The sequence below is a fragment of the Grammomys surdaster genome, unplaced genomic scaffold, assembly GCF_004785775.1.
Source record: "Grammomys surdaster isolate TR1022 unplaced genomic scaffold, NIH_TR_1.0 203, whole genome shotgun sequence".
In the NCBI taxonomy this organism is placed as follows: Eukaryota; Metazoa; Chordata; class Mammalia; order Rodentia; family Muridae; genus Grammomys; species Grammomys surdaster.
This window is the reverse complement of record NW_021604648.1, coordinates 1,186,986-1,200,210: the sequence shown is the minus strand read 5'-3', so window position 1 is coordinate 1,200,210 and position 13,225 is coordinate 1,186,986. Positions and strand designations below refer to the sequence as shown.

Below are 13,225 nucleotides of genomic sequence, written 5' to 3'. Positions count from 1 at the left end.
ATCTTAGATATTCTTATGGCCTTTATAATCACAGTCAGAGCCCAAGCTGTTCCTGGGTGGAAGATGTGTGGTTTAGGGCTGGGGGGGGAGGGGAAGGTCAGACCAACCATGGCTATACGTGAGGGGCTAGTTTTCAGTTCTTACACCAGTAAGAACCCATAGAAAGGGAGTGGCCATCTTCTGGATAATGATAGTGGTTTTACTGGTATTTTTAAATAACTCTCCTAGCAATTCTTTGAAGTAGTCCTGAAGAGTTAAGAACAATGGCCAAAGAGGACAGTAAAATGTTCTGAGTTACAATTCGATGATGGAAGCTGGAAGTTACCATGACCATGGCCAGCAGAACTCTGCAGGTTTGAACATTCAATCCAAATAATTACCATCTTCTTCTTCTTAGAAATGGTGCCCCCTTACACAAACAAGGGATGACAGAAGAAGGGGGACTCACTGGCAAGAAAAAGGGTTTCAGCAGGAAGGGATGAGAGAGGGTGAACAGGTGACTACAATTTTTCTGTATGTGTATAAAACTGTCAAACCTAAACAAGTAAGTAGGCAAACAACTGTACCTCTTTTACTATGTAATTAATAGAAAAATCATGAACACTTACTCCCATGGTTCCTCTTAGAGAAGAGTTGATGGGAAAGGTATACTGACAGGGATTAATGTGAGTTTAAGGTCTGAGGGCAGTCAGAGGCAGGGGTTGTGCTACAAGATAGAGACAATTTATTTTTGAGAACAGAGCTTGACAAGAGTGAACAGAGGATAAGAAAGGGCAGGGAGAGGACAGAAATTGAAGGCACAGTCCTCACTCTATCCTTAACAGATAATAGGAGTAGGTTTTCCCATAGACCGATCGTAAATGGACTCCATGTTTTTCTGTGCACTTGTTTTGTTCTAGTATTTTTTTGTCTTCAATTTTAGTCTGTTTTAGTTTTTTGTTGTTTTTCCTTTTTGAGAGGCAAGGAACATAAAGTCGGATGGGTAGAGAGGTAGGGAAAATCTGAAAGGAGTCAGGGAGGAGAAAAAAACATGATCAAGATACACTGTTTAAAAAGTATTTTTAAAATAATTTTTGTAAATTGAAGGGAGAGTGTCAGACTTTTTTTTATGAGCATCAACGTCTCCTTTTCTAGCACTAAAGCAGGGTAAGGTGTATCTACAATATTAGTCATTAGCTAACAGTCCTATTAAACTTGAGGTGTCAAGTTTCACATTAAGTATATAGAACAAGTGTATTTTAAAAATCATTACAACAAAACACTGTGTTCTTTGAAATCCAAAGCCCAAGGATAAGAAAACTCAAGGCAGTGTTACCACCATTAAAAAGTGTGACCGACCAGGCTGCAGGGGCACACAGTAGCCATATACATACTCACATGAGACAGACAGATGGTGTGACAGGGAAGTGCACTTGCCCACAGGCCTCACAACCTGCAGCCCACCCCAGAGAGAACTAACCTAAGTAGTCCTGTGACCTCTATATCTGCACTGTAGGATGGACATGTCCTTCCCACCACAACAACTAAGTATTTTGTGAAGAGAAATATGGCTTGAAATTAAATTTAAAATCACTGAAAATAACCATAAAAACCATAAACATAAAATCACTGCATATAACCTATGCGGCTTCCTCACGAAATGCTTTACTACCGTTCACATGCATCAGACTTGAAGATATCAGGCGTTGATAGTGGGTAATCTCATACCTGCACCAAACTTTTGCATTCTCTCTCCCTGATATTATTACTGAAATTACCTTCTGTGAGCATAAAATGTACACTACAGGCCTTGAAGTGAAACTCATCACAGTCTAGATCACAGGTCCATCTCTACTAGCTGTGTGGTCTCCTAAAAGTCATTTACTTTTCTGAATTTCCATTTCCTCAGCCATAAGTCAATACTGATTACAGTGGAAGGATTTTCTTGACAAATCTAGATAGTGGGAAATTCTACATGGCAATGGGGCGGAGGAGAGGAAAAGGAGAGAAAGCGGAGCCTGCGGGTGCGGACACCTAAGAGGCGCATCTGCAAACTGCTCCTGTATCTATCATCCATACCTTATTTTGATTTTCACTTTTAACTTATAAATTAAATGGCAAGGCAACTAAAGCTAACAATAATGTAGAACATATTTCAAAAAGGCCAGAAAAAAAGATTTTTGAGTGATTTTACCATGAAAAAAACATTAAGGTGATAGATATGCTAATTATTCTGAATTAATCATGATAAAATATACATGATATTGAAATATTTATTATACTATACCCATGTACATATGTATGCACACAACTATTACTGTAAATCAGAGATGTACTAAAATTTGAGGCAGACAGAAATATTACTTCTTATATTAATTAATTAATGCTATTAAAGCACTAAAAATGGGCACTGACCACACCAGGGTTCCTTGCATAACACTAAGATGTAGTTTTTCAGAAACTCAGGATCTTACAAACAAGATGGCAGACTGAATCTCTTGCACAGTCCCTGGTCATAACAAGCACTCCACAATGCCACTAGGACTTTCATCTAACTCCTTCACTTCTGCCCCTCTAGGGGACAATGGTTTCCCAATTAACATTTATCTGTGGTTACACAAAGGACTCATGTAACTCCATCAAGAAAGATCAATTAGGTTAAGTAACTTTAGCTCAGCCTTTGAATTTAGTTTTTACTCTAGTTCTGCCAGAATTTTCTACTTGAATTTCCTAGCTACTGAGTTTGGCTTGGTGACAGCATAGCTGCTAACACAGGAACACTAGAGCAGACATTTAGTTTAAATGTTTCCTCACTGGACTGTCAGGCTTTAGGATTTATAAAAACAAACAAAAATGGCTAGTCTAACAGAGCTCACCTGACCTTGTCTCTCTAAGAACGAAGGCATTTACCAGTGTGGCAGAGTAAGCGCAGAAACAAGGGAATACTCTAACTCTCTCCTATCTTTCGTTCTCTAACCAGGCAGAGAGAAAGGACCTACTGTTTGACTTGGCCGACCATGGACACACGGGCAGACTCTAGGTTTCGAATCTGGCCACTCTTCACACTAGTAAAGAAAAAGGAGAGAGGAGAGGTTACTCTGCATCCATCGCAGCACAGCACCAGAAGGAGAGAATCAGTTTGTAGATTCCATAGGATCTAACAAGAAGCTGCAGTCACCATGTGCTTCAGCACGAAGCAGACTTCATACAGCCTTATACAATTATCAACTGTACTAATGAATATATCCACGATCGACAGTCCTTAACAGAAGCCATGGGCAATTCTATCAGCAATTTTTATAAGAACTACTTAAGGTTTTTATTTATCACAAACACAAACAATTCTAGAGAAAGGAATCTCCACCTGCCCTGTTCATTCCAGAACAGAAACTCCCTCTGCCCTTTCTTTGTCATTTTATGTGAAACACAGAAGAGAATGTAGAACCATGGAGATTCAGAGGAGGTGGCAGCCTTGCAGACCACCTGGTCTAAGTCTTCACCTTCAGGACAAAGCCAGCTGGACCGCAGGTGGCCTATAATCCTAATACCCTAGGAGATGACGTATTAGAAAGACACACTTTACAGATGACTGCAGCAATTATGAAGCATTAAAAAAATACTCTGCTTTAAAATATGTCCTTACACACTATCACAGAAAGGGAAACTCACCTATTTATCTTAGTACCTGAGCTGACTTTAATATGGAAGGAAGACAAGAAGGAAGGGAGGAAGGAAAGGAGGGAGAGAAGGAGGGAAGGAGGGAGGGAGGGAGGGAGGGAGGGAGGGAGGGAAGGAGAGAGGGAGAAAGGAAAGAAAGAAGAGAAAGGATGGGACAGGTTATAGCATAATATTTAAAATTAAGACTTAGAGTTGTAGGTCACCTCCATTCAATAGCGTTCTCCAAAGACTTGAAGGTTTTGGGCCGACCACGCAAGAAATTCTGCATGCTATTAAGTGCATCCATGGCTGTACCTGAAACAAACATTTTAACCACATCAATAAACTTTTTTGTTTTCTTGCTTTACAAATTGTACTAAATACTTTCCCTTTTTAGGTTAGTACCCAAAATACTGTTCCATCCCATCTGTCATACCTAAAATACTGCTCCATCCCGTCTGTCATAGCTTGTTACTGAGCGCTCATGCTCCCCCCTGACTACTCCCTTCACACCCCACTCCAGCTGGCTCTCTTTCTCCCCAGCTAAGTCCCCTCTGTTGCTCTCCTATTATGTATAACCCATTACCCTCTCGCACACCCTTAAGACACTGTCCTCCTGTGATGATCTCTCACCCCCACACACACACAATTCTTAAATTTACTTTCCACATATGAAAGAAAACATGTAATATTTTTCTGAGGTTCCTCCTTGTTGGAGAAGTGTGTCACTGTGCAGGCGGGCTTTGAGAGCTCCTAATGCTCACGATCCGCCCAGTACAGAAGAGGGGGTCTCCTGGCTGCCTTCAGATAGAGATGTACAACTCTCAGCTCCTGCAGTATCATGTCTGCCTGTACACTGCCATGCTTCCCACCATGATGATAATGGACTGAACCTCTGAAACTGTAAGCCAGCCCTAATTAAATGCTTTCCTTGGGCTGGTGAGATGGCTCAGTGGTTAAGAGCACTGACGGCTCTGCCCGAGGTCAGGAGTTCAAATCCCAGCAACCACATGGTGGCTCACAACCATCTGTAATGAGATCTGATGCCCTCATATGATCAAGTAAGGGGCCTGGAGTGAGCGGGGCTAGAGCAAGAGGGAGAGGCGGAAGGGGGAAAATTTAAAAAAAAAAAAAAAAAAAAAAGATAGGTTAAAAAAAACAAAAAAAATTAAATGCTTTCCTTTATAAGAGCTGCATGGTGTCTGTTCACAGCAATAAATCTCTAAGACACATAATGATTTACACTTTCATCTATTTTCCCACAAATGTCATGATTTCCCTTTTTCTTTATGGCCGCATAAACTTTCTTGGCACATATGTATGGCATTTCCTTTATCTATAGCATCTACACTAGACGTCCAGGCAAGCTCCTTCCCTGGCTATTGAGAACACAGCAGCTACAATGGGTATGTCTCTGGTATTCCGACTTCTACAAAAGCAGGTAGAGCTGGGTCATATGGTAGTTCTAGTTTTTGAGGAATCTCCATACTAATTTCCAGTGTGGCTACATTCCAGTCAGCAATGAGTAAGGGTCCCTCTTTCCTCATATCCTCACCACCAAGTAATCATTTGTTTTATTGATGACAAGAATCCTGACTGGGGTGAATGGAATCTCAAAACAGTTTTAATTTGCATCTCCATGACAGTTAAGGATATGAAATACATTTTCAATTCTTTATTGGCAATTTGTTTTTCTTCTTTCAAGAAGAAATTATTTTTTTAGCCCATTCACTGGCTAGATGATATCACCTTCTGATGTTGAATTTTACACGAAAGATGTGTGTGTGTATACACATATATTAATATTCCCATTAATTATATCCTCCCTATGATCTAGCTTTCAGAGATCCTTTCCTGTTCTGAAGGCCATAGTGGAATTCTAGTAGTTAATTTTTCAGATTATTTCCTGTGCTATTGGAGTCTTATTCACCCTTGCCTATGCCTGTATCATCATGTGAACAATACTCATAACACTCTTCACATTCACAATGACAGAATGCCATCATTTACACAGGAAAACTCCTCCCCAAAAGGTTCATGTATGGATGGTTGGTCACCAGCTGTTCACATTATTGAGAGGTGGCTGAATAATGAAGATACTAACTTCATCCATAGATTACTCCATCGTTGAGTGCATACTGAGCAGGCTGTTTGGAGACAGGACCTACTTAGAGGAAGCAGGAACTGGAGGTGAGCCCTGGGAGTACGGTCTCTCTCCCTCTGTATGATATGCTGACTCTCCACATACTAGAAGTAATGGACCCACTAACCACAGACCAAAACCTGACACTGTGGGCCAAAAACCTTTCCTCCTTTAAATTGATTATCTCAGATATTTTGTCACAGGGATAAAAACTATCACACTGAGTCAACTCTATATATTTTCTCCTGGTAACAGCAAAATTCAGTGATATTTGGGTAAAAGTAAAGATATAATTTAATAACACTGCAAAAATTAACACTAGCCAATTTTCAATATGCCGCTCAGAAATTCTTGACTAATGGTATTCATTTCTTCTGTGGCACACACCAATAAATATAGCTACCCTGTACAAGGAACAGTGAGATTCTCAGGGTAAGTCAGAAAATAAAAAGCAGTTTCTTTTTAAATGGTTAAATAAAACTAAGAGACATACATACACATGATTAGAAATATTATTCAGCCATAAAAAGGTGTTGTTGAAAAGTTTCTGGTAACATGAAAAATGATTGTATAATTTTATAAAGATACAAAGACATAGGGATATACTTTAAGATGAGTGAAATTGAGAATAAATTAAGGCCACGATAATGTACCAGGGAGGTCTCCTACAAATGACTGATCTGGTTTCGTTTGGCCAATACTACAAAAACTTACCTTCCACAACATCAATCATGCAAAGACCCAAGAGGCTTGGCACCAGGTTAGCTGCTGCTGTGTGCACTGCAATGGCCCCACCCATGCTGTGCCCGATCAGCATGACTGGAGGGGGGAGGTCTCCATACATGGCTTCTACCACATTGCCAACATCTCTGCAAAGAGGGGGAAATCTGAGAGTGCTGGAGGAAGACACCAAAAATAGCTTTCTTTCTCAGTTCCTTCTGTTGGACTGTAACTAATAATTGTGGGAACTGGTAAAGACTTGCAGGGCCACTCTACAAACACATGTATGTGAGCCTGCGTGCATGGTCCCAAATATCTATGCAGAGAGCCACACACACAGTTCTCCAGATAAATGACCAGTTAAGGACTAAGAACCCCAATTTTCTGATCTCTCTTTATATCATCCTTTTATCATCCTATAAATTTAGTACAATCATATAAATACACAACTGTATGTTTAACCTAAGCTTGGCATTCTGGAGAAATAATTTACTCTAAGCCTCTGGTTTTCCATGAATAATGCAATAAGGGTTGGGGTGGCAGGATGACTATCAGCTTCTATATGAGTTATATCAGCCTCACTATGAGCTTTTTCTGTCATCTAACATATTGTTTTACATTTGTGTGTGTGTGTGTGTGTGTGTGTGTATGGTATGGCACATGTGGAAGTCAGAGGACAATTTGCAGGAGTTAATTTGAGAAATAAGTGAGAAGTGAATGTACAACTGCTATCAAGAAGGTAAAGTACTATCAAATGAAAAGATTCAGCTGAAAAGAGAATTAAAAAGTAAAAAAAAAGAAAAAAGAAAATCCAAATTTCCTTCATAGCAGTGTTGCTTCTAGACAAGACACCCTGTGAAAGGCAAAGTGTTGTTTAGTGCAAGGAAAACTAAAACTTATTCAGTGTAGTTATGATCAACAAATGCCTTTGTTAAATTCACATATTGTGAAGTATAATTATTTCCAAGTTTGCGGTGTCTCTGTTGGAAGAGCAAACATTGATAAAAGTTAGGCATTGCACTTAACTTCAGTCTACATTCTTGTTGGCTTTTGTTCTAGATAATAGTAGAAAAAGGTAGGACTTAAAAAGTGACTGGGTCATAAGTGGTTGGCCTCCTGAGTGCATTAGAGTAATGAAAGAGTCACCAATATAAAGAGAGTTCTCTCTGGTTCGCAGCTGTCTTACCATGTGAAATCCTCTCCCACACTATAAGCCAAGACTAGAATCAGGCTCCAAGCCTGTGAGCGTAATAATGCACATGGTGATGCAGCACTGCCGGGCAAGTACTGGCCATGCACTACAAGCTTTCTGTGCCATCTACTGTCTTTCTTCAACAACCTTGTCTTTAGGGTCCTTTCTACTATTCTCTAAGAAACTCAGACATACTTATCAACTGTAAAATTAGCCAGCAATTAACTCACTGGGTCTACCAAAATATCATTGCATTTCTACCAAAGTTAAAAGGAAAAAAAGCTGTAGATTTCTGCTATCACATTAAGTATATTTAAAGCCCTTTTCCTCAGAATTCAGCACTATGGGTTCATAGTGACTCCATAAAGTCAACATATTTCAACAACAAGGGTAACATAGATAAGGAGTAGTCTCTAGAACAACATAGGAGACTTACACAGTTTTGGAAGAGGAAAACCATGTAGTATTACTATATATCAATACAATAGAATAGGAAAAATACACATTAACTGAGTTAGACATTTACTATGAAAGCTGTAAATGTGTGAAGGTAGACAGGGTCTAAACCGTGTAAGAGGGCTTGGAGAGATAGCTCAGTGGTTGAGAGCACTGGCTGCAGCCGGGCAGTGGTGGCACATGCCATTAATCCCAGCACTGGGGAGGCAGAGGCAGGTGGATCTCTGAACTCAAGGCCAACAGCCTAGTCTACAGGGCAAGTTCCAGGATAGCTGGGGATACACAGAGAAACTCTGTCTTGAGAAAAACAACACACAAAACAACAACAACAACAACAAAAAACCACTGGCAGCTTTTCCAGAGGTCCCGAGTTCGATTCCCAGACACATGGTGGTTCACAACCATCTATAATGGAATCTGATGCTGTCTTCTGGTATGAAGGATACATGCAGACAAAGAATTTATATATAAATATATAAAATGCATCAACATCATATCTAAGCTTAGGAAAGGTATGTTAATCCAATCTAAATGTGACTGATCAATCACTTAGAATTTACTCTTATTAAAAGCAATGGCTCTTAAATATCATTTATGGGGCTGACTACACCAGACCCCTTTACACTGTTTAGGAATGTAAATACTAGGGCTGGAGAGATAGTTTCAGCAGTAAGGAGGACAGGCTTCTCTTTCAGAAGTTGCAGGTTCCGTTCCCATTACCTACATGGTAGTTCATAATTGTCTGCAACACCAGTTCTAGGGCATCTGGCACCCTCTTCTAGCCTCTGTAGGGGTCAGGCAAACATGTGGCAAACTATCTATACCATAAATAATAAAAATATTTTAAAGTATATTGTATGTCTAGGTTTTACTGTTAAAAATACTGATTCAGCAGGTCTGGGGTATGTCTAATACACTTGCATCTTTTGTAGTTTTCATATGACCCTGGTGAGTGAACACACTGAGAAGTATGGAATATACACTTGACTTAGAGGCCCAGTTTCTAAGTAGCTGTTCTTCTATAGCCTGCCCTCATTTTCCTGTGATTTCCTAATGTATACATGCAGGCTACTTTAACATGCTTTCAAGGCTACTTATACTCAACTACTTTTCCAAACAGGAGTCCATAAAGATACATACCCACACTCCATTTAGTTCCACCAAGAGAAGGAAAATTTTCAAAAGCCTGCACAATCTAAACAATTTGTGTGATAACCACCAGACTGGATAAACCAAGAAGGATATTAATAAGGATAAACAGAGAAGAGAGAACAGAAATGAAATTTGTGTGTTAAGGACTGTCCAACAATTTCACCAGCAGCATAATAAAATTGTATATTGTTTATGATGGTGTCAAGACTCAGGCAATCTATCAGTGTTTGCTTCCTTACTTTGCCATTGTTTCTGCTGACAGGTCTTCAGAATTCTTGACTTTTGTTTCACCTATAAACAAACAAACAAATGAATATTTCAGTGATAGGAATCATAAAGCCAGGAGTAATGAAATAGGGACTTTGAGGATGGATTTAGTAAGGATGTTCTATATTCCAGCCTATCTTTATGGCTAGCTATTCTGAAGAAGATAATTATAGTAGTCTACCTACAAGCTATGATTCCTTCCAAAATATCCAAAGGAGTACTAGGTTCATTTTTGGCAACATTGCTCATGTTTGGGCTTATTAAAGGGGCTGGGAGGAGCTGTACTTACCATGACTTCGCAGATCCAGAGCCACAATCCTACACTGTACTCTACTGATGATTGCTGCCTGGAAGAAAAAGAACAAAACAGGAGGTACAGATTTTGCCCAGTTACCAATAACTTTGTTAAATGAACTGCGATCATTGAATCAAGGTACCCAAGAGAAAAGAAAATATGTCTTAACCCAAAGGTTTTCTTTTAAGTATAATAAAAGAATAATGAGTCTCTACTACACACATATATATTGTGGTTGGTCTCCAACCTAAAAATAAACTTTATACAAACCCCTCCTTAAAGTCATTTTTCCTAGCCTTTCCTTACAGTGTAAGCACTTCCAGATGCTGGCCTATGGTTCCCTGGATGGCTTTTCTTCATTTTAGAGCTAGAATCTAGATAAGGATTGTGAATCAGTTGAAAATACTATTTTGGCTCAGGAATTACATGAATATGACACTTGAGTCATGAAAATCAGAGCAAGTCACGAAATCTACTGATAGGCACAGCAGTATATACAAGCTGTGCTACTGTTACATAGTATGACGGAAAGTATAAATATCACAGGATACAATTTTAGAGGTTTAAGGAAACCTGAAATAACTCTTCTTCCTCAAAGAGCCAGATTTTCTGACAGTCATACATCACAGTTAGCAAATGTCATCTCTTATCTTTTAGCTTTAAGAATAAAGTAACGGTTTAGTCTAACCCTCACATTTTCAGAATGAGAAAACTGAGACCAAGAAAAAGGGAATCATTTGTGTATGTTCATGTAACACGTTAGTAGTAAAATCAGAATTTTATGGTAAGTTACCAAGATAACATAAGCATATATCAGAAGACAAGCCAGATTCTTGAGTTATACTTAAAAAAATAAAAATAAAAGCCAACATTTTTCCTTCTATTACTCTTAGTGAGCATCTCTTTAAAGGTAACAAAAGTCCGAAGTTCTACTCTATTGTGCTGTTTGTCCCTGGAAGGGGATAAATTTGTTCATTTACAGAAGTTATTGATTGTACTATGGTGATAGTACAACCTTCTAGGCCAAAAACAAATGTACACTTTGAATATAAAGTTATAGAACAAAATTTTGTGAAGTCTGATTGTTTGTTCCACACTTTTAAAAGTTATTACAAACAAACAAGGTAGCTCTGAGGTCAGTAACGGTCAATGGTTTAGAACCATTATGTGCCCATCAGAAAACAATAACAAGAATATTAAAAGTAGCTTTTCGTTTCCTTATTAAAATACAACTTTCTCAATGATATTTAAAACTGCCACAAATGAGTAACATTGTTACAGCAGTGAAGCACACAGACAATGGCCCTGCACTCATATGCTATTACATTTCTGTATGGTTAAAACCAAAGAGAAAAATAAATGAGTACTAAGTAAATTCACAGACCACCTCGGGCCTTACAGATGAAGGGTAAGAGAGTGTCTGTCAGTGGCTTCTTTTCTGCTCTTGTTTCAAACAGCACAATTTTGATATTTTTGAAGTCAGTGAAAAACAGCAAGTTCAGTACTAGACTCACCCAACTGTTTCCTCCTTGGAGTTTGTGCTATCAATGCTAATATCAACGGCAGCTAATAGTTACCAAATCTTCCAATGTACCATCACCAATCTAAGTACTTCTGATGGATTATCTAATTTACTTCTTAAACTCTTCAGAAACTATTCTCATCATTTTATAGGCGAGGTAATTTTACAAGGAGTTAAGTATCTCACCAAGACAAAGAGCCAATAAATGATAGAAACAGGGCAGTCCTCAACCTTGCCTGCCTAACACAAGTACCTAAGGAGCTTTGAGGAGTGCAGTATAAGCCCAGCAAAAATTCTGATTTACGTGAACTGGAGGAGGGGCAAAGCTTATCTCTATTAGGTTTTGGAACTCTGTGGGTAGTTTATGGTAAAGGGAACTGGAGAAAAGATTGGAACAAAGAGCTAGCCAGAGCCAGGCATGGTAGCACATACCTGGAATTATACCAGTGAGAAGGCTGAAGCAGGAAGACAGAGTTCAAGGCCAGCCTGAGTTACAAAGCAAGACCTAGCCTCCAAGTATGTGTGTGCAGGAATCAGGATCACTTTGATATCTTATAAATTATCTCAGATAATTTCAGCCTTGAGAAACAGGCTGAAAAAATATGGTATTTGTACCTGACAAGCATTAAAGATGCAGAGAGATAACTCTCCTTTCAAACAGGTACTATCCTCTAATGTAGTAAGCTTTTTGTCTGGACTCAGAATTCTGTTTGTATTTTGTTGCTGTTACAGCTACGGTATTGCTCTAAATTTCGATATCTTCGCCTGTCTAAACTGAAAAGATCACAGAAAAATTAAATGGGACTATGTACCTAGACACCGAGCAGGGTATCTAACACAAGACGAATTAGAGTCTAGGGAGATGCAGCTGCTTATTTTCCTTGTTGTACTTGATCCCTGGGGCTCACTGGTCCCAAACTCTAGGAGGCATGGAAAGATGACACAAAAGGCTATGAAGGAAAACAAACCCGTGAGGAAATATCTTCATTAGTAGTCACCGTGATTCATTTCTACCACCATTTAACAAAGAAATGGTATAATTACAGAATCTAATTTGAGGAAAAGCTATTGTCTAAAACTAACACTTTCTGCATCTAAAACAAAAACGGCCATGTGAAAGCCAGTGCTCTAGCAACTGCCTTGACTCCAAAGGTCAGAATTCCTGAAGCTTTAGAGCACGTCTGTGAGAACAGGGACAGTTAAATGTGAACAGGAACTGCAAATAGCAGGAATAGACTCAAGTATCTTACAACAGGAGAGACACGAGTAATGTCATTATTGACGGTAAGTGATTAAATGAGCAGGACATATCCATGAGGCAGATTATGGCACAACTTTGTGAAATAATTTTCCTCAACAGTGGAAGCAGAAGGCACACATTACTGAACAAGGCAGTCTGTGATTAGGGATCTCATCTCATCTCATCCCAATCTCACGGGACTCACCTCTTCCTCTACCCTTTAAGTCCACTGACCATATGTCCTAGAACTGGGAGCTTTCTAACCATACAATGCAACTTCTTTACTAGTCATATATAAATGACTTATTTAATAAAGACATAGGCGAGGCATGGTGGTACACTTTAATCCCAGCACTTGGGAAGTAGAGGCAGGCAGAGTTCTTTGAGTTTGGGGCTAGCCTGATCAACATAGTGAGTTCCAGGCCTGTCAGAGCTGCATAGTGAGACCTTGCTTCAAAAAACTAAATAAATAAAATAAAAGACATTGTTTCCTGTTTTCTTAAATAGAATATAGCAATCAACATTTAATCCCAGCTCAACTGTTTGGGAATCATACAAACAGTCAAGGAAGGAGTACCAAGCACTGAGTCGATGGCAGACAT

At 39.1% G+C, this 13,225-nt stretch overlaps 1 protein-coding gene across 1 annotated transcript in view; it reads right to left on the bottom strand.

Annotated features, from left to right (window-relative positions):
• Positions 1-13,225, bottom strand: part of Ppme1 (protein phosphatase methylesterase 1) — a 47,378-nt gene that overhangs the window by 11,770 nt on the left and 22,383 nt on the right. The window contains exons 4-8 of the mRNA XM_028770722.1: positions 9,856-9,913; positions 9,539-9,590; positions 6,494-6,648; positions 3,861-3,951; positions 2,979-3,044 (exon numbers count right to left, since the gene is read on the bottom strand). Of these exons, the coding sequence (XP_028626555.1) occupies positions 2,979-3,044; positions 3,861-3,951; positions 6,494-6,648; positions 9,539-9,590; positions 9,856-9,913 (422 nt within the window). The remainder of the gene's footprint in view (positions 1-2,978; positions 3,045-3,860; positions 3,952-6,493; positions 6,649-9,538; positions 9,591-9,855; positions 9,914-13,225) is intronic.